This window comes from Oncorhynchus kisutch, linkage group LG22 (genome assembly GCF_002021735.2).
Source record: "Oncorhynchus kisutch isolate 150728-3 linkage group LG22, Okis_V2, whole genome shotgun sequence".
In the NCBI taxonomy this organism is placed as follows: domain Eukaryota; kingdom Metazoa; phylum Chordata; class Actinopteri; order Salmoniformes; family Salmonidae; genus Oncorhynchus; species Oncorhynchus kisutch.
Window position 1 is genome coordinate 22270178 of NC_034195.2, and position 22245 is coordinate 22292422.

Genomic DNA, 22245 nt, shown 5'->3' on the forward strand with positions numbered 1-22245 from the left:
GATTTTTGCCCATCCTTCAAGGCAAAACTGCTTCAGCGCCTTCAAGTTGGATGGGTTCCGCTGGTGTACAGCAATCTTTAAGTCATACCACAGATTCTCAATTGGATTGAGGTCTGGGCTTTGACTAAGCCATTGCAAGACATTTAAATGTTCCCCTTAAACCACTCAAGTGTTGCTTTAGCAGTATGCTTCAGGGTCATTGTCCTGCTGGAAGGTGAACCTCCGTCCCAGTCTCAAATCTCTCAAAGAATTTCCCTGTATTTAGCACCATCCATCATTCCTTCAATTCTGACCAGTTTCCCAGTCCCTGCCAATGAAAAACATCCCCACAGCATGATGCTGCCACCCCCATGCAGATGGTGTTCTCGGGGGGATGAGAGGTTTGGGGTTTGTGTCAGACATACATTTTCCTTGATGGCCAAAAAGCTCAATTTTAGTCTTATCTGACCAGAGTACCTTCTTCCATATGTTTGGGGAGTCTCCCATATGCCTTTTGGCCAACACCAAATGTGTTTGCTTATTTTTTTCTTTTAGCAATGGCTTTTTTTCTGGCCACTCTTCCATAAATCCCAGCTCTGTGGAGTGTACAGCTTAAAGTTGTCCTATGGACAGATACTCCAATCTCTGCTGTGGAGCTTTGCAGCTCCTTCAGGGTTATATTTGGTCTCTTTGTTGCCTCTCTGATCAATGCCCTCCTTGCCTGGGTTTTGGTGGGCGGCCCTCTCTTGGCAGGTTTGTTGTGGTGCCATATTCTTTCCATTTTTTAGTAATGCATTTAATGGTGCTCTGTGAGATGTTCGAAGTTACTGGTATTTTTTTTATAACCCAACCCTAATCTGTACTTCTCCACAACTTTGTCCCTGACTTGTTTGGAGAGCTCCTTGGTCGTCATGGTGCCGCTTGCTTGGTGGTGCCCCTTGCTTAGTGGTGTTGCAGACTCTGGGACTCTTTCAGAACATGTGTATATATACTGACACCATGTGGCACTTAGATTGCACACAGGTGGGCTTTATTTAACTAATTATGTGACTTCTAGAGGTAATTGATTGCACAAGAACTTTTAATTTTTAACTTTTTTTAAACAAGTTCTTTTTTTCATATCACTTCAACAATTTGGACTATTTTGTGTTTGTCGATTACATGAAATCCAAATGAAAATCAATTTAAATTACAGGTTGTAATGCAACAAAATAGGAAAATAATATTTTTTCATCTTGGCTTTCAAGATTGTTTAGTTTTCAGTCTTTATTCACTTTGAGTCTAGGATTTTGAACTTTAGCATTTTAGATTTTTTACAACTTTGTTTAGAACACTCCCCCCAAGTTGACTAATGAAAGACACTATAGCTGGTTTTAAACTGCTCATCTGGGAGGGTCTTTGTGCTTGTAGCTCGTTATCCTAACCCCCTGCAGCTGGCCCAATCACAACTCATTAGGACCATTTCCCCATGACCTCCCCCAATCAGTGCCGCTCTTCCACCCCCAGGGCGAGAGGGAGCCATCCACACTGGGCTGGAGGAGTATCCTTTTCCCCCTTTAACCTAGGCCTCTACCTACCATTTTCACCCTCCGCCTTATTAACCTTCCTCCCTTTCTGCGCACCTTTTTCCACTCTATCATTTTCCTTTCATCTCCTTACCAACTTCTCTGTCTGTTTCTTACTCCCCCCCCCCCCCCCCCTCTCTCTCTGCCTCCAGCTGTCCCTCTCTACCCTCACCCTACAGCTACAGCCGGGGGGCCCTTTGAACTCAGGTAGCTGCCCGAAATTCCACAATGTGACCCCTGAAAGCATGGTCAAAGCAAACATTTAAACTTGTAGTTACTATAGCGACATTCTTCCCTGGAGTCCAACAGTGAGGTCAAAGTGAAGGGGGGTTGATTAGGGTTGGGGATGTGGTAGGGACTGGGGGGAATGGGAGGGGAGATGGATCGGAGATCCTATTGAGTTCTTTAGGACTCCAAAGGACTCGGTCTTCCTGCTTTATAAGAGTTGAAGACTGAGGTCACCTGAGGTCCCATGTCCCACTTTCCCAAGGTATCATTCTCTCCTCTCTCCCTGTAATGACAAGGCAGGAGGCCTTTATTTGTCCTACTTTTTACCATCCCTTCATCATAACTTAAGCATATGTGTCACGCTATACCTTTCAGCGGCTGTATGCAATTCAAGCGGATTCCCACAGTTATCTTCATTTGCCGAATGAGCCTACTGTACCATTTTTTCCAGAACAGCACTGAGGGCTTGTGTAGTTGAATGAGGAAATATGATGCTCAGAAAAGTTTTCACATGTGGGACCTTGAAGAATGTTTGCCTGATACAGTATCAACGTGTATTTTTACAATGCGTACAATATGCTCAAACAAGAAAGGGAGATGTGGGTTTAGATAGTTTATACTGGAAAGTGATCAAAAGATGAAACAGACACTTACAACAGAGAATAGGAGTTTTAGTTCCATGGGATGGAAATGCTGTGGTAATTTGTTTGTTTGATCTGGTAGTCTTCTGTAAAAGATAATAGGTGGGCTCTATCACTTGGCAGTCGGCCATTTCACGCACCCAAAGGGTCCTGGTGTGTGAACGTGCGTGCATGTGTACGTGACGGTATGCCTTTGTACGTGCGTGCATGTGTGTGTTTGTTTGCATGTGGTGGGAGATTCCCAAGCAAGTGTTTATGGAACAGCTGGCTTTAGCTAAACCTCCGTTTCTAGTTTATTTAGGCGTATTTGTATTAGTCCAGCGGTAAGATTTTTATCAGAGTGCCTGTGTTATTGCAGTTTTGTGGAGTTTACTTATCTTGGATGTATATTTTGCAAAAAACATTGTAGAGCAGAGTAAATGGAAAACACTTCATTTGTTGCAGTACACAGTACACAATCTAATTTCCCCTTAAATGTCTCATGTTGGGAGGATGACAATGAGTTAATGTGTATGTACATTGTTTGTTCAGCTGTAGATTTTACAATTTACTACTGCAAAGGTTATTCCCCCTATTACTACTGATCCACTAAACTATTTACAACTGCTAAACTCATTATCTAACTAATTTGAGTTAGTGCCAGCTCCAGCAATAAATATATTCAGACATGATCCCCACTGAGTTTAGCCATAGACTCTACTTTAAAATACGTCTAAGCTCCACTAGAGGGAGTAAGTGTTATCAAACCTGTCCCAGCTATTTGAATGAGTCATATCAGAAGCACTACACATGTCCTACAAAGCATTGTTGTGGAGGATTGCACCTTTTTGGTCATTATCACATTTTGTGTTTTGTTATGAGTCAAAAGTGAATCACTGCATAGTTGTTGTGATACTTGAGACCATCTGGTAGAGTTTTCCTTATTAGCTCATTTAAACTCTGTGAAGAAAAGAGGTGTCTGCCAGTGTTGTGTGAGTGAATAAGGCACTAGTTTCTGCAGAAACAGTTTAGATGATAAATCTTCAGAAGAAGGAATGTGATTGTCACTATTCTGTTGAGGTCCTTGTCTGTTCAGCCCCCCCCCCCCCCCCCGTCTTCTCTCCTCTCCACCTCATTCTCTCACCTACAGTTACAAAGACAATCTCCATCCTCGTACTCCCAGTCTGTACAGTCCTTTTTGCTGTGCTATACCGTCCACTTCCACAGCTCCTCCCCCTTCTGCCTGTCCATAGGCGAATCATACATGTCCCGTCCTGGCTGACCCCTGAGCCCTGCGGTTCATCTGGTGCAGCAGGAGCAGAAAGAGGGCAGAGATGAGGAGGGCCACGCCTGCCATGAGGAAGCCTGTCCCATAGTCACTCATCTTGTCAATAAGGAATCCTGGGTGAATGAAAGATGGACACAATTATTACCATGTCCATGCATGTATTGTCATCTTCCGTAATTATGGGATATAAGGAATTTGTTCCCCTCACTAAGGATTGCTTTCTATTGCCACACACTAAGCTGTTAAAGAACACCACAGGCCAACGCATATCTTGCTATTAACCCTTCCTTTATGTCCGATTCGGCCTACGGTCAATTTGACCCGTACAGTAAGTACATCAAGCTCATAAATGTATGATTTTAATCTCCTAAAATGTATTTTCCGGTAGCTGAGAATGTCCTTTTTCATATGCTTTTTTCCCTGAGTTGATAGACCAGTTGTTCAATTATTTTTCCTAAATGTTTGATTACTGTACCAAAGTCATAAATTAATCAAATTATAACATTTTATGACATCTATGTAATTTCTGTCCCTCGGCCTTTGAATATCACAGGGAAACATACTTATTTAGTTATTTATGTGTATGATCATCATGGATATATCTTTACTGCACATAAGACCGTTAGTCTCTAGCACAAAGGTCAAGGTCAAATTGACTTAAAATTGGATTCAGATCAGTGTTGCTGAGCTTCTGAGCATCATAGGGAAATCAAACATATATCTATGTGATCAGCATGGTTGCAACATTCCTGCTCAGAAAGAAGCTTGTTTCTAGGACACACTGCTCAAATGTTATGTACACTAAGGTAAACTTGTGGGTCAAATTCAAATCTGTGTTGCTCAACCTCTGAGCATCATAGAGAAATATACATACTGTATACATATACATACGGTATACATATATATACTGTATACATACTGTATATATATATATATATATATATATATATAATATATATATATAATGTGTTTTACAAGCTTGAGAGACATACTTAGGAAAGTAAACTCAGCAAGAAAATACCCTGTCTTTCAAAGATAAAGGAGCGGGATCGATTTGGAGGTGGAGGGTCCGTCATGGTCTGGGGTGGTGTGTCACAGCATCATCTGACTGAGCTTGTTGTCATTGCAGGCAATCTCAGTGCTGTGTTACAGGGAAGACATCCTCCTCCCTCATGTGGTACCCTTCCTGCAGGCTCATCCTGACATGACAATGCCACCAGCCATACTGCTCGTTCTGTACATGATTTCCTGCAAGGTGGGAATGTCAGTGTTCTGCCATGGCCAGCAAAGAACCCAAATCGCAATCCCATTGAGCACGTCTGGGACCCGTTGGATCAGAGGGTGAGGGCTAGGGCCATTCCCCACACCATATACTGACTGTTACTTTTGATTTTGACCCCCCCCTTTGTTCAGGGACACATTATTCAATTTCTGTTAGTCACATGTCTGTGGAACTTGTTTAGTTTTTGTCTCAGTTGTTGAATCTTGTTATGTTCATACAAATATTTACACCTGTTAAGTTTGATGAAAATAAACTCAGTTGACAGTGAGAGGACGTTTCTTTTTTTGCTGAGTTTCGAAGGGTCACTACTTCCAGCGCCGACAGAGATGGCAGCCTCGCTTCACGTTCCTAGGAAACTATGCAGTATTTCGTTTTTTTATGTGTTATTTCTTACATTGTTACCCCAGGAAATCTTAAGTTTATTACAAACAATTGGGAGGAAATATTGGATATAAGAGCAACGTCAACTCAACAACATTACAACAGGAATACGACTTTCCCGAAGCGAATCCTCTGTTTGGTCCCAGGACAATGGATCGAATCCCAGCCGGCGACCCAAAACATGAAAGGGCAGGCGGCGCGGTCTTCTGGTCAGGCTCCGTAGACGGGCACATCGCGCACCGCTCCCGAGTACTTGCCAATGTCCAGTCTCTTGACAACAAGGTATGTATGCCTTATGATTAACGAGACGTGGTGTGATCATAACAACATACAGGAACTCAATTATTTTTGTTCACCTGACCTAGAATTCCTTACAATCAAATGCTGACCGCATTATCTACCAAGAGAATTCTCTTCGATCATAATCACAGTCGTGTATATCCCCCCAAGCAGACACATCGACGGCCCTGAACGAACTTCATTTGACTCTATGTAAACTGGAAACCACATATCCTGAGGGTGCATTTATTGTAACTGGGGATTTTAACAAGGCTAATCTGAAAACAAGGCTCCCTAAATTTTATCAGCACATCGAATGCGCGACCTGGGCTGGCAAAACCCTGGATCATTATTCTAACTTCCGCAACGCATACAAAGCCCTTCCCCGCACTCCTTTCGGAAAATCTGACCACGACTCCATTTTGATGCTCCCAGCCTATAGACAGAAACTAAAACAGGAAGCACCCGTGCTCAGGTCTGTTCAACGCTGGTCCGACCAATCGGATTCCACGCTTCAAGATTGCTTCGATCACATGGACTGGGATATGTTCCACATAGCATTGGACAATAACATTGATGAATACGCTGATTCAGTGAGCGACTTAATTAGCAATTAAAACCTTCCCCAATCAGAAACCGTGGATTGATGGCAGCATTCGTGCAAAACTGAAATTGTGAACCACTGCTTTTAATCAGGGCAAGGTGACCGGAAACATGACCGACAAACAAGTGTAGCTATTCCCTCCGCAAGGCAATCAAACAAGCTAAGCGTCAGTATAGAGACAAAGTTAAGTCGCAATTCAACGGCTCAGACACGAGAGGTATGTGGCAAAGTCTACAGTCAATCACTGACTACAAAAGGAAAACCATCCCCGTCGCGGACCACTCCAATTTGCTTACCGCCCCAATAGGCCCACAGACAACGCAATCACAATCACACTGCACACTGCCCATCTGACCAGAGCACCTTCTTCCACATGTTTGGTGTGTCTCCAAGGTGGCTTGTGGCAAACGTTAAACAACACTTTTTATGGATATCTTTAAGAAATGGCTTTCTTCTTGCCACTCTTCCATAAAGGCCAGATTTGTGCAATATACGACTGATTGTTGTCCTATGGACAGAGTCTCCCACCTCAGCTGTAGATCTCTGCAGTTCATCCAGAGTGATCATGGGCCTCTTGGCTGCATCTCTGATCAGTCTTCTCCTTGTATGAGCTGAAAGTTTAGAGGGACGGCCAGGTCTTGGTAGATTTGCAGTGGTCTGATACTCCTTCCATTTCAATATTATCGCTTGCACAGTGCTCCTTGGGATGTTTAAAGCTTGGGAAATCTTTTTGTATCCAAATCCGGCTTTAAACATCTTCACAACAGTATCTCGGACCTGCCTGGTGTGTTCCTTGTTCTTCATGATGCTCTCTGCGCTTTTAACGGACCTCTGAGACTATCACAGTGCAGGTGCATTTATACGGAGACTTGATTACACACAGGTGGATTGTATTTATCATCATTAGTCATTTAGGTCAACATTGGATCATTCAGAGATCCTCACTGAACTTCTGGAGAGAGTTTGCTGCACTGAAAGAAAAGGGGCTGAATAATTTTGCACGCCCAATTTTTCAGTTTTTGATTTGTTAAAAAAGTTTGAAATATCCAATAAATGTCGTTCCACTTCATGATCGTGTCCCACTTGTTGTTGATTCTTCACAAAAAAATACAGTTTTATATCTTAATGTTTGAAGCCTAAAATGTGGCAAAAGGTCGCAAAGTTCAAGGGGGCCGAATACTTTCGCAAGGCACTGTATCTATTTGATAATATATCCGTCGGGACAATTCCTTTTTCTCTAGGACCGATTGGAGTAATGGCTACCTCTGTACTTTACGCGAGAATCTCTCTCGGAGCCACCATGTGACCACTTACGCAATGTGCCCCCATACGGCTATTCTTCAACAGAAATGCGTAACACTACGTCACAATGCTGTAGACACCTTGGGGAATACGTAGAATGCGTAAGCTCGTTGATGGTACATTCACAGCCATATAGGGAGTCATTGGAACACAGCGCTTTCAAAACCTGGGGCACTTCCGGATTGGATTTTTCTCAGGCTTTCGCTTGCTACATCAGTTCTGTTATACTCACAGACAATATCTTTACACTTTTGGAAACGTTTTCTATCCAAAGCTGTCAATTATATGCATATTCTAGCATCTTTTCCTGACAAAATATCCCGTTTAAAACGGGAACGTTTTTTTCCCAAAAATGAAAATACTGCCCCCTAACACCAACAGGTTTTAACAACCCTCCAGACGAGTTTCAATGCCATACAACTCTCCTTCCGTGGCCTCCAATTGCTCTTAAATACAAGTAAAACTGAATGCATGCTCTTCAACCGATCGCTGCCTGCACCTGCCCGCCCATCCAACATCACTACTCTGGACGGTTCTGACTTAGAATATGTGGACAACTACAAATACCTAGGTGTCTGGCTAGACTGTAAACTCTCCTTCCAGACTCACATCAAACATCTCCAATCCAAAGTTAAATCTAGAATTGGCTTCCTAATTCGCAACAAAGCATCATTCACTCATGCTGCCAAACATACCCTTGTAAAACTGACCATCCTACTGATCCTCGACTTCGGCGATGTCATTTACAAAATAGCCAATACCCCCCAATACCCTACTCAATAAATTGGATGCAGTCTATCACAGTGCCATCCGTTTTGTCACCAAAGCCCCATATAGTACCCACCACTGCGACATGTACACTCTCGTTGGTTGGCCCTCGCTTCACACTCGTCGCCAAACCCACTGGCTCCAGGTCATCTACAAGACCCTGCTAGCTAAAGTCCCCCCTTATCTCAACTCACTGGTCACCATAGCAGCACCCACCTGTAGCATGCGCTCCAGCAGGTATATCTCTCTGGTCACTCCAAAAACCAATTCTTCCTTTGGCTGCCTCTCCTTCCAGTTCTCTGCTGCCAATGACTGGAACGAATTACAAAAATCTCTGAAACTGGAAACACTTATCTCCCTCACTAGCTTTAAGCACCAGCTGTCAGAGCAGCTCGCAGATTACTGCACCTGTACATAGCCCATCTATAATTTAGCCCAAACAACTACCTCTCCCCTTACTATATTTATTTATTTATTTTGCTCCTTTGCACCCCATTATTTCTATCTCTACCTTGCACATTCTTCCACTGCAAATCTACCATTCCAGTGTTTCACTTGCTATATTGTATTTACTTCGCCACCATGGCCTTTTTTGCCTTTACCTCCCTTATTTCACCTCATTTGCTCACATTGTATATAGACTTATTTTTCTACTGTATTATTGGCTGTATGTTTGTGTTACTCCATGTGTAACTCTGTGCTGTTGAATGTGTCGAACTGCTTTACTTTATCTTGGCCAGGTCGCATTTGCCTACCTGGTTAAATAAAGGTGAAATAAACAAATAAATCAAAATGTAAGAATGCTGTTCATCGACTACAGCTCAGCATTTAACACCATAGTACCCTCCAAACTCGTCATTAAGCTCGAGACCCAGGGTCTCGACCCCGCCCTGTGCAACTGGGTCCTGGACTTCCTGATGGGCCGCCCCCAGGTGGTGAGGGTAGGATACAACATCTCCACCCCGCTGATCCTCAAAATTGGGGCCCCACAATGGTGCGTTCTCAGCCCTCTCCTGTACTCCCTGTTCACCCATGACTGCATGGCCATGCAAGCCTCCAACTCAATCATCAAGTTTGCAGACGACACTACAGTGGTAGGCTTGATTAGCAACAACGACGAGACGGCCTACAGGGAGGAGGTGAGGGCCCTCGGAGTGTGGTGTCAGGTAAATAACCTCACACTCAACATCAACAAAACAAAGGAGATTATCGTGGACTTCGGGAAACAGCAGAGGGAGTAGAAGCACAAGCATTTCGCTACACTCGCATTAACATCTGCAAACCTTTTTTGTGTGACAAATCAAATTTGGTTTGATTTGGTGGAATAATTACTTAAAATAGTATTTTAGTGATTTCAAACTCTGTTCCAGGTCAAATTTCCCCGGAAAATAAGGGAAGGGATAATCAACATAACACTTTGATTTAGCTACATTTTCTGTATCTTAATAGCCTTGTAAATTAACTTGAAACAAAATTTGGTGATCTGATATTTTGATACTGTGCTAATCCAGAGCTTTAATTGTGTTGATAATGATTCCTGGGCTGTAGTCTCTCTGCTAAGCCCCCCCCCCTCTCTCTCAGCAGTAGTGTTTAATCAGAGGAAGGAGTAATGGAGAAAGAGAGAGAGAAAGGACTTCCGGCATCTGGGTGGAACTGAAATCTGTCCGAGAAACAATATGGTTCCCCCTTACAAACTGGATCAGGCCTACATTAATTTACAAAGCAATTACACGGATCGTTATGATACAGTGAGAACTACATTCCTTCCTCCTGAAATCCAGCCTCTCCAAACTTCAGCAACTCATGTCTCTTCTCTATTACTGACAGGAAAATTAGAAACTCAGTTAATTGTCTCCTGGAATAGCTATAGCCACAATTAAAGTCATGTTTTTTCTTTGGTGACCGGGCCAGAGTTTGACATAAGAGGTTTTTCCACCTGATGTAGTGTTGAAGGTGCTCTGAGGCAAAACACTTTCTGGCATGCCCCGAACTGTGTGGTGCTAAGCCAAGACCTGATTTGGCAGCCTATATTTACTGCTATTGTTTAGACCAGAGAGGCAAAATATCACCACCTTAGTAATCAACCCCAAATGCTATGGTTATCAGAGCCTTTCTGAAGTCAGTGGGGCACGTCTATTATACTGTTGGTATTCTTCCACGATGTTGTATTGTGTGTTTTTGGTTTGTGATCCAACAGAGTTATCATTTAAGAGTACCTTTGCTATTTATATTTTTACCCAATGCTGTGCATGCAGTTGTTCACAAGGTCTTTGAAGAATCATGATCTGTGAAACATTATTTTACATTCAGACAAAGAGCTGGAGTGGAGTGTGTGTGCTAGAAGGGGAAGTCAATGGAGAGGAAACCCATCCCAGAGAAATACATTTATTATGGGGTCAATAGCCCATGAAATTAACTGTAAAGCACAATGATATACAGTGGGGAGAACAAGTATTTGACACACCGATTTTACAGGTTTTCCTACTTACAAAGCATGTAGAGGTCTGTAATTTTTATCATAGGTACACTTCAACTGTGAGAGACGGAATCAAAAAAAAATCCAGAAAATCACACTGTATGATTTTTAAGTAATTAATTTGCATTTTATTGCATGTCATAAGTATTTGATCACCTACCGACCAGTAAGAATTCCGGCTCTCACAGACCTGTTAGTTTATCTTGAAGAACCCTCCTGTTCTCCACTCCTTACCTGTATTAACTGCACCTGTTTGAACACGTTACCTGTATAAAAGACACTTGTCCACACACTCAATCAAACAGACTCCAACCTTTCCACAATGGCCAAGACCAGAGAGCTGTGTAAGGACATAAGGGATAAAATTGTAGACCTGCACAAGGCTGGGATTGGGCTACAGGACAATAGGCAAGCATCTTGGTGAGAAGGCAACAACTGTTGGCACAATTATTAGAAACTGGAAGAAGTTCAAGATGACGGTCAATCACCCTCGGTCTGGGGCTCCATGCAAGATCTCACCTCGTGGGGCATCAATGATCATGAGGAAGGTGAGGAATCAGCCCAGATCTACACGGCAGGACCTGGTCAATGACCTGAAGAGAGCTGGGACCACAGTCTAAAACATTAGTTACACACTACGTCATCATGGATTAAAATCCTGCAGCGCACGCAAGGTCCCCCTGCTCAAGCCATCGCATGTCCAGGCCCGTCTGAAGTTTGCCAATGACCATTTGGATGACCCAGAGGAGGAATGGGAGGAGGTCATGTGGTCTGATGAGACAAAAATAGAGCTTTTTGGTCCAACCTCCACACGCCGTGTTTGGAGGAAAAGAAGGATGAGTACAACCCCAAGAACACCATCCCAACTGTGAAGCATGGAGGTGGAAACATAATTCTTTGGGGATGCTTTTCTGCAAAGGGGACAGGACGACTGCACCATATTGCGGGGAGGATGGATGGGGCCATGTATCGCGAGATCTTGGCCCACAACCTCCTTCCCTCAGTAAGAACATTGAAGAGGGGTTGTGGCTGGGTCTTCCAGCATGACAACGACCCGAAACACACAGCCAGGGCAACAGCATCTCAAGGTCCTGGAGTGGCCTAGCCCATCTCCAGACCTGAACTCAATAGAAAATCTTTGGAGGGAGCTGAAAGTCCATATTGCCCAGCGACAGCCCCGAAACCTAAAGGATCTGGAGAAGGTCTGTATGGAGGAGTGGGCCAAAATCCCTGCTGCAGTGTGTGCAAACCTGGTCAAGAACTACAGGAAACGTATAATCTCTGTAATTGCAAACAAAGGTTTCTGTACCAAATATTAAGTTCTGCTTTTCTGATGTATCAAATACTTATGTCATGCAATAAAATGCTAATTAATTACTTAAAAATCATAAAATGTGATTTTCTGGAATTTTGTTTTAGATTCTGTCTCTCACAGTTGAAGTGTACCTATGATACAGATTACAGTCCTCTACATGCTTTGTAAGTAGGAAAACCTGCAAAATCGGCAGTGTATCAAATACTTGTTCTCCCCACTGTATATTTGTGCACCGTCTCTGAATATAGGATCTCTGTATATGAATGTTAGTAAAAGCCATCATCTACTGGAGGATGACCATTCGAAGGAAGAGCTCAAATCCCTCAATGGTTAGCTACATGAAGTTATGTTCAATTAAAACCAGAACATGTTTACAGTAATCACACAGTTCATAACTTAAGATTACATTTTCTATAAGCAAATGCCTTTTGGAATTGCACAACCAGAGACAAGGTCATAGAGAATACCCTTGAGCTAATGACAGATGAGCTCACCTGCGATGGGCGGCCCCAGGAGGCCACCGCTGCTGCGGATGAGCATGAAGAAGCCGAGGGCACTCCCCAGCCGCTGCACGCCTACCACCTCAGCCAGCACGGTGATGTGGATGGAGACGGTGGCCCCGTACACCAGGCCATAGGCTGAACTGAAGGCAGCCAGCTCAAGGAAGGAGGAGGCGAGGGGACACAGCAGCAGGACTATACCCAGCAAGATCACAGTGGCAGTCAGCTGCTGCACCATCTCCACTAGATGCAGGTTGGCCACCCAGCCGAAGAACACCCGGCCCGTCAGGTCCAGAACTGCTGAGATGGACATGAGGGCAGTCGCCTGATACTCATCCACTCCCTGGCTCCGGGCATAGGGCACAAGGAAGAGGGCCGGGGCAAAAAAGCCCAAAGCAGCAAACACTCCGAACATGGAGTAGACCATGAAGCGGGGGTTGGTGATGAGTGTGTAGTCCACGTAGCGCAGGACTTTGCTCCATAGCTCAGCCTTTCTGGCCTTCTGGGCTTGGGCCTTGCCTGTCCGCTCCACTGTCCCCTCAGAGCTGGATTTAGTCTGGGGCAAGGCATCCAACGTCAAGTCTCCTTCCTCCTCTCTGACCTCCTTGGGAGGCAGCTTAGTGGGGGTGTTCAGGGGGCGCAGTAACATCCCACAAACACACAGGTTGAGCTGCAGGCCCCCCAGCACCAACATGGCCCCCCTCCAGGAGTAGTGGTCCACCAGCAGCTGGAACAGTGGAGTAAACAGGAAGGTGATGATGCACTCTCCTGCGCTGGCCAAGGCGTTGGCCATGGGCCTCCTCTTCTCAAAATACCAGCCCACCATGGTCACTGTGGGGGTCCAGGTCAGGGCATAACCAAAACCTACAGGGCAAGTAAAGACCACAGCACTGTGTGTGGGACTGGAGAAATAATTAATTTAAGGAAAGATTGGGATTGGGGGATTGAACTTATTAGAAACATAGTTAAATTGCAGTCAATTCTCATAAATCATGAACAGAATTCATCAATGATTCGTATTTCCTTCAACTTTCTGAAGAAGTAATGTCTGTTTCAATGCGCCTGTGTGAAGTTGTGTAGCCAGTTAGCATGCCTAAACAGGCATTTCTAAAAATACTTTCCCCGAAAACCTTCTCAATGAAATGTTGACTAGGCCTACCTAGCAGAATGATATCATGAGTATTTGTATCATCGGGTGGGCATTTGCTTTGCAAACTCTTCCCATCACATGAAACATCGCTGCAAGAACCGCTAGCTCCAAACTCAATGGTCTCTAGCTGGTGCACAGTTGAATTAAAGGTCATCTTCACCTTTACCCCCCCCCCCAGACCTCAAAAGTAGTCTCCTGATTTAGTGTAAACATTCTTGTGGCCTTATAATATCAAATGTGGTTATTTTTCCATTTTTAAAAAGTATGTTGTTAAAGTGAAAAACAGAAAAAAAATTGGAAAAATCCCAGACCTGGAATAACGAATCTGAGAAAATGGAATTTGGCAAACAAATTATAAATAATGTTAATTACCATGTTCTATGTATTCCTGTCTGGGGAGACTGAGATTAACATTATATGTCATGATAAACCTTAAATGCAGACTAAAGAGCCCAACTCCCCCTGCCCTAGGACACTATTTTCTCTATCTATTGCGGTTTAGAAAGTAAGGAGTTTTGAGATTAATTAAAGGCGTATTATCTACTTGTTATTCACAACAACAACGAAAAACAAAAAAAGTGAAAAAAAAATGTTTTATCACTTTTTGGGTCCTAAATAATTTGCATACCTGATCTATGTGTGTTTGTACTTACCGGTTAGGAGCCCAACAGTGATGTAAAGTTGAACCAGGTTCTGTGCGAAAGCCCCAGCCACCATCCCCACACAGCTCAGTAGACCCCCTATCATCACCACGGCCCGGTGGCTGTAGCGAGCACTCAGAGCAGACGCCATGGGGGCTAGACAAGGAAACACAGGACAGACAGTCAGACTCAGCATCAACACTTTGTGAAAGACGTATGCAGCCAAGAGTTCTCAACTGATGTGAAGTTTACAGTGCTGATTACATTTCCATATTCTATTGTAATCCTGTTAGTCTGCGCTCTCATCTGATTGCAACTAGTTTGATTCATTTATCCATTTCTCATCAACACATCTTCGTGCTCTTCATGTACACTCCATTTCTCTTATAGATTTGTTTTCTTGTGGTTTTTACTCTTTGACTGAGGTGGCATCAATTACACACTCCAAAAACTCAGGTCAGAAATGAGAGTGGTGAGCTTCAGCAAAACATTGTGCTTCTAGAGTGGGGGTCAGGCGACTAGGCGATTTATTTTAGCTTTTTCTTAAAATTTCATGCACAAGATTACTTTCTAATATATCACTTAACAACACTACAGCTAGCAAGATGGAATGTTAATAGGATGAATGGCCAAAATAAACGAGCGGCCTGCTTAGATTCCTTTTGTAGACATAACGTTTATGTTATATTCATTCAAGAGTCGCACCTAAAATAATCTGATGCCCAAAGATTTGCAAAAAGGCATTATGTTGCAGTGTCATCTTCTGTAGATCCCAAAACTCGTGGCTCCCTTGTTGTCATGAGACGTAGTTTAACATGGACTGTTCTGAGAAAATATGGTAGCGCTGACGGTAGGAAATCGTATATCATATAACAAAACTGCAATCTTAGGTAGGAAAATGACTTTCACATCAGTATATACTCCAACCCAGTATGAGCCTACTTAAAATGTATTTATTTTTTAAAATCTAACCGTGTTGGTGGCAAATATTACAGGTTTTTCTCTGATCATACGTGCGGATATGAATGCCATTTTATTAACTTTGGCTTTCACACCCGTGTCGGTGGCATTTAGCAACCTGGTCAGGGATTTTAATCTCACTGACATATCCCTACGTCTAGACAATTTCGTTTTTACTCTGCTAGACATAAATCCTACTCCAGAATAGATTACATTCTATCTTCCAACACTGCATACTCAGATATTCATAATGCATCGATATGCACATGTCCACTTTCTGATCATAGCTTAGTCAGAGCATCATGCCGGCATTTCAATGTAACGTTAAAAAAATAACAAACCATTTTGTACTCTATTTCAAAACTAACTAGTTTAATTAACACAGATTGTTGGGTCTGTTGAAGATGTCCTTATCCAGCTCAACATTCAACACCATAGTGCCTTCCAAGCTCATTACTAAGCTAAGGACCCTGGGACTGAAAACCTCCCTCTGCAACTGGATCCTGGACTTCCTGACAGGATAACCCCAGGTGGTGAGGGTAGGCAACAACTTATCCGCCACGCTGACCATCAATACGGGGGCCTCTTAAGGGTGCTGACTGTTACCCCACAACTGCGTGGCCAAGCACGACTCCAACACCATTATTAAGTTTGCCCGACGACACTACGGTGGTAGGCCTGATCACCGACAACGATGAGACAGCCTATAGGAAGGACGTCAGAGACCTGGCAGTGTGGTGCCAGGACAACAACCTCTCCCTCAACGTCAGCAAAACAAAGGAGTTGATTGTGAGCACAGGAAATGGAGGGCTGAGCATGCCCCCATTCACATCGACAGGGGTGCAATGGAGCGGGTTGAGAGCTTCAAGTTCCTTGGTGTCCACATCACTAAGAATCTATCGTGGTCCAAACACACCAACACAATTGTGAAGAGGGCATAACAACGCCTCTTCCCACTCAGGAGGAGGAAAATGTTTGGCATGGGCCCTCAGATCCTCAAAAAGTTCTACAGCTGCACCATTGAGAGCATCTTGACTGGCTGCATCACCACATGGTATGGCAACGGCTTGGTATCCTACCGCAAGGTGCTATAGAGGGTAATGCGGATGGCCCAGTACATCACGGGGTCCAAGCTCCCTGCCATTCAGGACATTTATACCATGCGGTGTCAGAGGAAGTCCCTAAAAATGGTCAACGACTCCAGCCGCACAAGTCATAGACCGTTCTCTCTGTTACTGTTTGGCAAACTGTACCGAAGTCTGGAATCAAACAGGACCCTGAACATACATAAGACTGCTAAATAGTTAATCAAATAGCTACCCTGACTATCTGCACTGACGCTTTTTGCAATAACTGTTTTGACTCGTTATATACGCTGCTAATACTGTTAATTATCTGTCACTTTATTCCTAGTTATATTTACACTACCGGTCCAAAGTTTTAGAACACCTACTCATTCAAGGGTTTTTCTTTATTTTTACTATTTTCTACATTGGGCTTTTTAACCAAAAAGGAGAGTGATGGAGTGCTGCATCAGATGACCTGGCCTCCACAATCCCCCAACCTCAACCAAATTGAGATGGTTTGGGATGAGTCGGACCACAGAGTGAAGGAAAAGCAGCCAACAAGTGCTCAGCATATGTGGGAACTCCTTCAAGACTGTTGGAAAAACATTCCAGGGGAAGCTGGTTGAGAGAATGCCAAGAGTGTGCAAAGCTGTCATCAAGGCGATGGGTGGCTATTTGAAGAATCTCAAATATAAAATATATTTTGATTTGTTTAACACTTCTTTGGTTACTACATGATTCCATACGTGTTATTTCAGTTGTGATGTCTACACTATTATTATACAATGTAGAAAACAGTAAAAATAAAGAAAAACCCTTGAATGAGTAGGTCTGTCCAAACTTTTGACTGGTACTGTAGGTGTCCCTACATCACCCTGGCTAAAGCTGTCAGCTACTTACAACTCTATACTGACACCTGGTGGCTAATATCTCAGAAGACTGACATGAAATGTTTATATATTTATTTAACCTTTATTTAACCAGGTAGGCCAGTTGAGAAGTTCTCATTTACAACTGCGACTTGGCCAAGATAAAGCAAAGCAGTGCAACAAAAACAACACAGAGTTACAAATGGGCTAAACAGACGTACAGTCATCAACACAATAGAAACATCTGTACAAATGAAGGAAGGAGGTAAGGCAATAAATAGGCCAATTGTGGCAAAGTAATTACAATTTAGCAATTGAACACTGCAGGGATATATGTGCAGATGAGGATGTGCAAGTAGAACTACTGGTGTACAAAAGAGCAGAAAAACAAAAACAAATATGGGGATAAGGTAGGTAGTTGGTTGGATGGGCTATTTACAGGTGTGCTGTGTACAGTTGCAGCGATCAGTAAGCTGCTCTGACAGCTGACGCTTGAAGTTAGTGAGGGAGTTATGTCTCCAACTGCAGTTGTTTTTGCAATTCGTTCCAGTCATTGGCAGCAGAGAATTAGAAGGAAAGGCAGCCAAATGAGGTGTTGGCTTTAGGGATGACCAGTGAAATATACCTGCTGGAGTGCGTGCTACGGGTGGGTGTTGCTATGGTGACCAGTGAGCTGAGATAAGGTGGAGCTTTACCAAGCAAAGACTTATAGATGACCTGGAGCCAGTGGGTTTGGGGAATATGTAGAGAGGACCAGCCAACGAGAGCATACAGGTTGTAGTGGTGGGTACTATATGGGGCTTTGGTGACAAAACGGATGGCATTGTGATAGACTGCATCCAATTTGCTGAGTAGAGTGTTGGAGGCTATTTTGTAAATGACATCGCTGAAGCGAAGGATTGGTAGGATGGTCAGTTTTACAAGGGTATGTCTGGCAGCATGAGTGAAGGAGGCTTTGTTGCAAAATAGGAATCCGATTCGAGATTTGGATTGGAGATGCTTTTTTTTATTTTATTTTTTTATTTTTTTATTTTACCCCCTTTTTCTCCCCAATTTTCGTGGTATCCAATTGTTGTAGTAGCTACAATCTTGTCTCATCGCTACAACTCCCGTAAGGGCTCGGGAGAGACGAAGGTTGAAAGTCATGCGTCCTCCGATACACAACCCAACCAGCCGTACTGCTTCTTAACACAGCGTGCATCCAACCCGGAAGCCAGCCGCACCAATGTGTCAACCAATGTGTCAACCAAGTTTTTCAACCTTGGTTAGCGCGCACTGCGCCCGGCCCGCCACAGGAGTCGCTGGTGCGCGATGAGACAAGGACATCCCTACCGACCAAGCCCTCCCTAACCCGGACAACGCTAGGCCAATTGTGCGTCGCCCCACGGACCTCCCGGTCACGGCCGGTTACGACAGAGCCTGGGCGCGAACCCAGAGACTCTGATAGTACAGCGCCCTTAACCACTGCACCACCCGGGAGGCCCGGATTGGAGATGCTTAATGTGAGTCTGGAAGGAGAGTGTACAGTGAACCACGTGAGCCAGTCATTAGACAAACCAAGGCTTTTGAGTCTGCTGATAAGAATACAATGATTGACAGAGTCGACAGCCTTGGCCAGGTCGATGAAGACGGCTGCACAGTACTGTCTTTTATCGATGACGGTTATGATGTCATAAACATAAACTGACATAAACATGTAGTAGAAATGAGTATAGTAGTAATAGTCAAAGAAATGTCCAGAAGGGTTGGAGCCTATATTTAGATCCATGTTTGCCTTGAATAATACTAGTTTAACTCACTCAGATTTCACTTTAAAGAAAGTCCGATTTCATTGGACAAGTTAAGGACAATTCAAGGAAAATCATGTTTTAATTGCCTTCGATCAAGTTTCTCACCTCCACAGTGTATGGTTGCCACAGCAATGGATGTAATCCAGGAGGTTCCTGTTGCTGTGGCCTCAAAGTAGCCGTGGATCTCCATGTAGAACACTCCGAAGGCCTTGATCACTCCAAAGGTCAGCCCAAACACCAGGAAGCAGGCCAGCAGGATGAACCATCCGTAGCCTCCATCAGGGGGGCTCACCGTAAGCTGCTGTCGGTACTGCACAGTCCCACTCTTCACTGGGGAGTCCATCTCCAACCTTAGGCTGACAGGCTCTTCTCAAGCATCTATGGTAAGATATAGTAATAGATAAGATAATATCAATTTGTTCTTATATCTGCCCATCCCGTTTAAACAGGTGTTGTGATTTCACCTTTATTTAACCAGGTAAGCCAGTTGAGAACAAGTTCTCATTTACAACTGCGACCTGGCCAAGATAAAGTAAAGCAGTGCGACACAAACAACACAGAGTTACAAATGGGATAAACAAATGTACAGTCAAAAAACAATAGAAAAGTATATATACAGTGTGTGCAAATGTAGTAAGATTAGGGAGGTAAGGCAATGAATAGACCATAATATCGAATAAGATATGTCTCCAACTTCAGTGATTTTTGCAATTCGTTCCAGTCATTGGCAACAGAGAACTGTAAGGAAAGGCGGCCAAAGGAGGAGTTGGCTTTGGGGATTACCAATGAAATATACCTGCTGGAGCGAGTGCTACGGGTGGGTGCTGCTATCCTGATCAGGGAGCTGAGATAAGGCGGGGCTTTACCTAGCAAAGAGTTATAGATGACCTGGAACCAGTGGGTTTCGCAATGAATATGATGCGAGGGCCAGCCAACGAGAGCATACAGGTCGCAGTGGTGGGTAGTATATGGGGCTTTGGTAACAAAACGGATGGCACTGTGATAGACTGCATCCAATTTGCTGAGTAGAGTGTTGGAGGCTATTTTGTAAATGACATCGCCGAATTCAAGGATCGGTAGGATAATCAGTTTTACGAGGGTATGTTTGGCAGCATGAGTGAAGGAGCCTTTGTTGCAAAATAGGATATATTCTAGATTTAATTTTGGATTGGAGATGCTTAATGTGAGTCTGGAAGGAGAATTTACAGTGTAACCAGACACCTAGGTATTTGTAGTTGTCAACATATTCTAAATCAGAACCTTCCAGAGTAGTGATGCTAGTCGGGCAGGCAGGTGCAGGCATCGATTGGTTAAAGAGCATGCATTTGATTTTACTTGCATTTAAGAGCAGTTGGAGGCCATGGAAGGAGTGTTGTATGGCATTGAACCTCGTCTGGAGGTTTGTTAACACAATATCCAAAAAAGGGCCAGATGTATACAGAATGGTGTCATCTGCGTAGAGGTGGATTAGAGAATCACCAGCAGCAAGAGCGACATCATTGATGTATACAGATAAAAGAGTTGGCCCGAGATTTGAACCCTGTGGCACCCCCATAGAGACTGCCAGAGGTCCGGACAACAGGCCCTCCGATTTGACACACTGAACTCTATCTGACAAGAAGTTTGTGATCCAGGCGAGAATCATTTGAGAAACAAAGGCTGTTGAGTCTGCCGATAAGAATGCGGTGATTGACAGAGTCGAAAGCCTGGCCAGGCTGATGAAGACGGCTGCACAGTATTGTCTAACCTTTCGATGGAGGTTATGATATCATTTAGGTCCTTGAGCGTGGCTGAGGTGCACCAGCTCGGAAACCAGATTGCATAGCGGAGAAGGTACGGTGGTCTCAGACAATGATCTCAGTGCTATTACACATGTAACTTGACCTTAGTTTCATCACTTATTGCCTCACAATAGCAAGACTTGAATGAATCATTATCACACCTTACAATGTCCATTTTGTGGAATTATCAGTCTTGTTGTTAAAGCTTTCTCACAGTCATGCTGATTCCCACGTAAATTAGCCTTTGAGTGACCAAAACATCACCCATAATATTTTCATGTACTTTTTCATGTCAAACTATCAGGAAGTGGGAGGGGAGCAAATAGTCTGAATGGGCGGGGAGCTCAACTCTTTACTAACAGTTCTTTGAATTGCCTACGTCAAGCAATGTGTGCTCGACGCTGCAGTAAGATCGCCTCAAGCAAATTTGCTGATACACAAAGAACTCAAACAAATTGAAATTGCAACATCCAGTCCTGTCATACATCACGGTTTCCCTGTTCGCGACCTTTAAGTAATCTACACCAGAGTACAACAGATGTGTGAAGTGCAGCCTTCAACACAGCATTATTATTGCCATCTGAAATAGTTGCCAGCTTCGCTGAACTCCAGAGATATTGCCAGAACTTTAAATAGCTGAAATATTACATTGCAATTTATTTTAATTGTTGCAACAGGTGTTATGAGATAACATACACCCCCTGAAAAAGTCACTGACCTGCCGTTACCAGAAGTACAGTATGAGAGCTACTGTATGGATGGTTTAGCTGTCATAGTGGTCTGATGAGTGGTTGGCTCAGTCAGTCCTGATTTGTAGGTAGAAAGATCACACTGACACTCACTAGCACAGACACCACATTAATTCTCCGCTAGGATACAAAGGTTAAAGATGGGGCAGAGGGGGGGGGGGGGGGGGGGGGGGGGGTTGCAATACCTCACTCTACAAGGAGTTGGACTAATATAGTTCATGAACATAGTTGAGCATGCAAAGATCATCTGCAGAGGACTTCATATATGGTAGGGGCAACTTTGCATTATAAAAGGAATAAGGGGTTTATCAGGCCAGTGTGACCATTACTTTTTAACCAGTCTCTCACTCTGCTGCCTAACACTAGTAAAAATGAGTCAAATGCCGGTCGTTATTTACATGTACATGTATATCAGTATGGGCAAATGATATTGTCATCCTCAGGTTCATACAAACTTGGCAGAGAGACATGTTATGATCACAGCTAGGCCATGTGTAGACTGCCACAGTACCAAAGTGCAATGCAATATGTCAGTATACTGTCTCAGGGACATTGATTGGTCTCATTTTGCATTCCTGTTCAGTCATTTTGTTGTATTTTTATCGGTACAGTGTTTTCCTGTGTTTTCATAACTTTTGCATACTACTCTGT

At 43.6% G+C, this 22245-nt stretch overlaps 1 protein-coding gene across 1 annotated transcript; it reads right to left on the reverse strand.

Annotated features, from left to right (window-relative positions):
• Nucleotides 1-2370: 2370 nt before the first annotated feature.
• Nucleotides 2371-21687, reverse strand: si:dkey-246g23.4 (monocarboxylate transporter 2). Its single transcript, XM_031802134.1, has 5 exons — nucleotides 21564-21687; nucleotides 19170-19442; nucleotides 14391-14534; nucleotides 12582-13451; nucleotides 2371-3793 (listed from the first exon to the last, which is right to left on the reverse strand). The coding sequence occupies exons 2-5, from the start codon at nucleotides 19405-19407 to the stop codon at nucleotides 3651-3653; spliced, it is 1395 nt and encodes a 464-aa protein (XP_031657994.1). The 5' UTR covers nucleotides 19408-19442; nucleotides 21564-21687; the 3' UTR covers nucleotides 2371-3650.
• Between the last annotated feature and the right edge of the window lie 558 nt (nucleotides 21688-22245).

Coding starts and splice junctions, on each gene's coding strand:
- si:dkey-246g23.4 (XM_031802134.1), bottom strand. CDS start 19,407: ATGGACTCCCCAGTGAAGAGTGGGACTGTGCAGTACCGACAGCAGCTT. Junction 13,452..14,390: donor CACTGTTGGGCTCCTAACCG/GTAAGTACAAAC, acceptor CTTGCCCTGTAG/GTTTTGGTTATGCCCTGACC. Junction 3,794..12,581: donor CCTGGGGCCGCCCATCGCAG/GTGAGCTCATCT, acceptor TCATTCACCCAG/GATTCCTTATTGACAAGATG.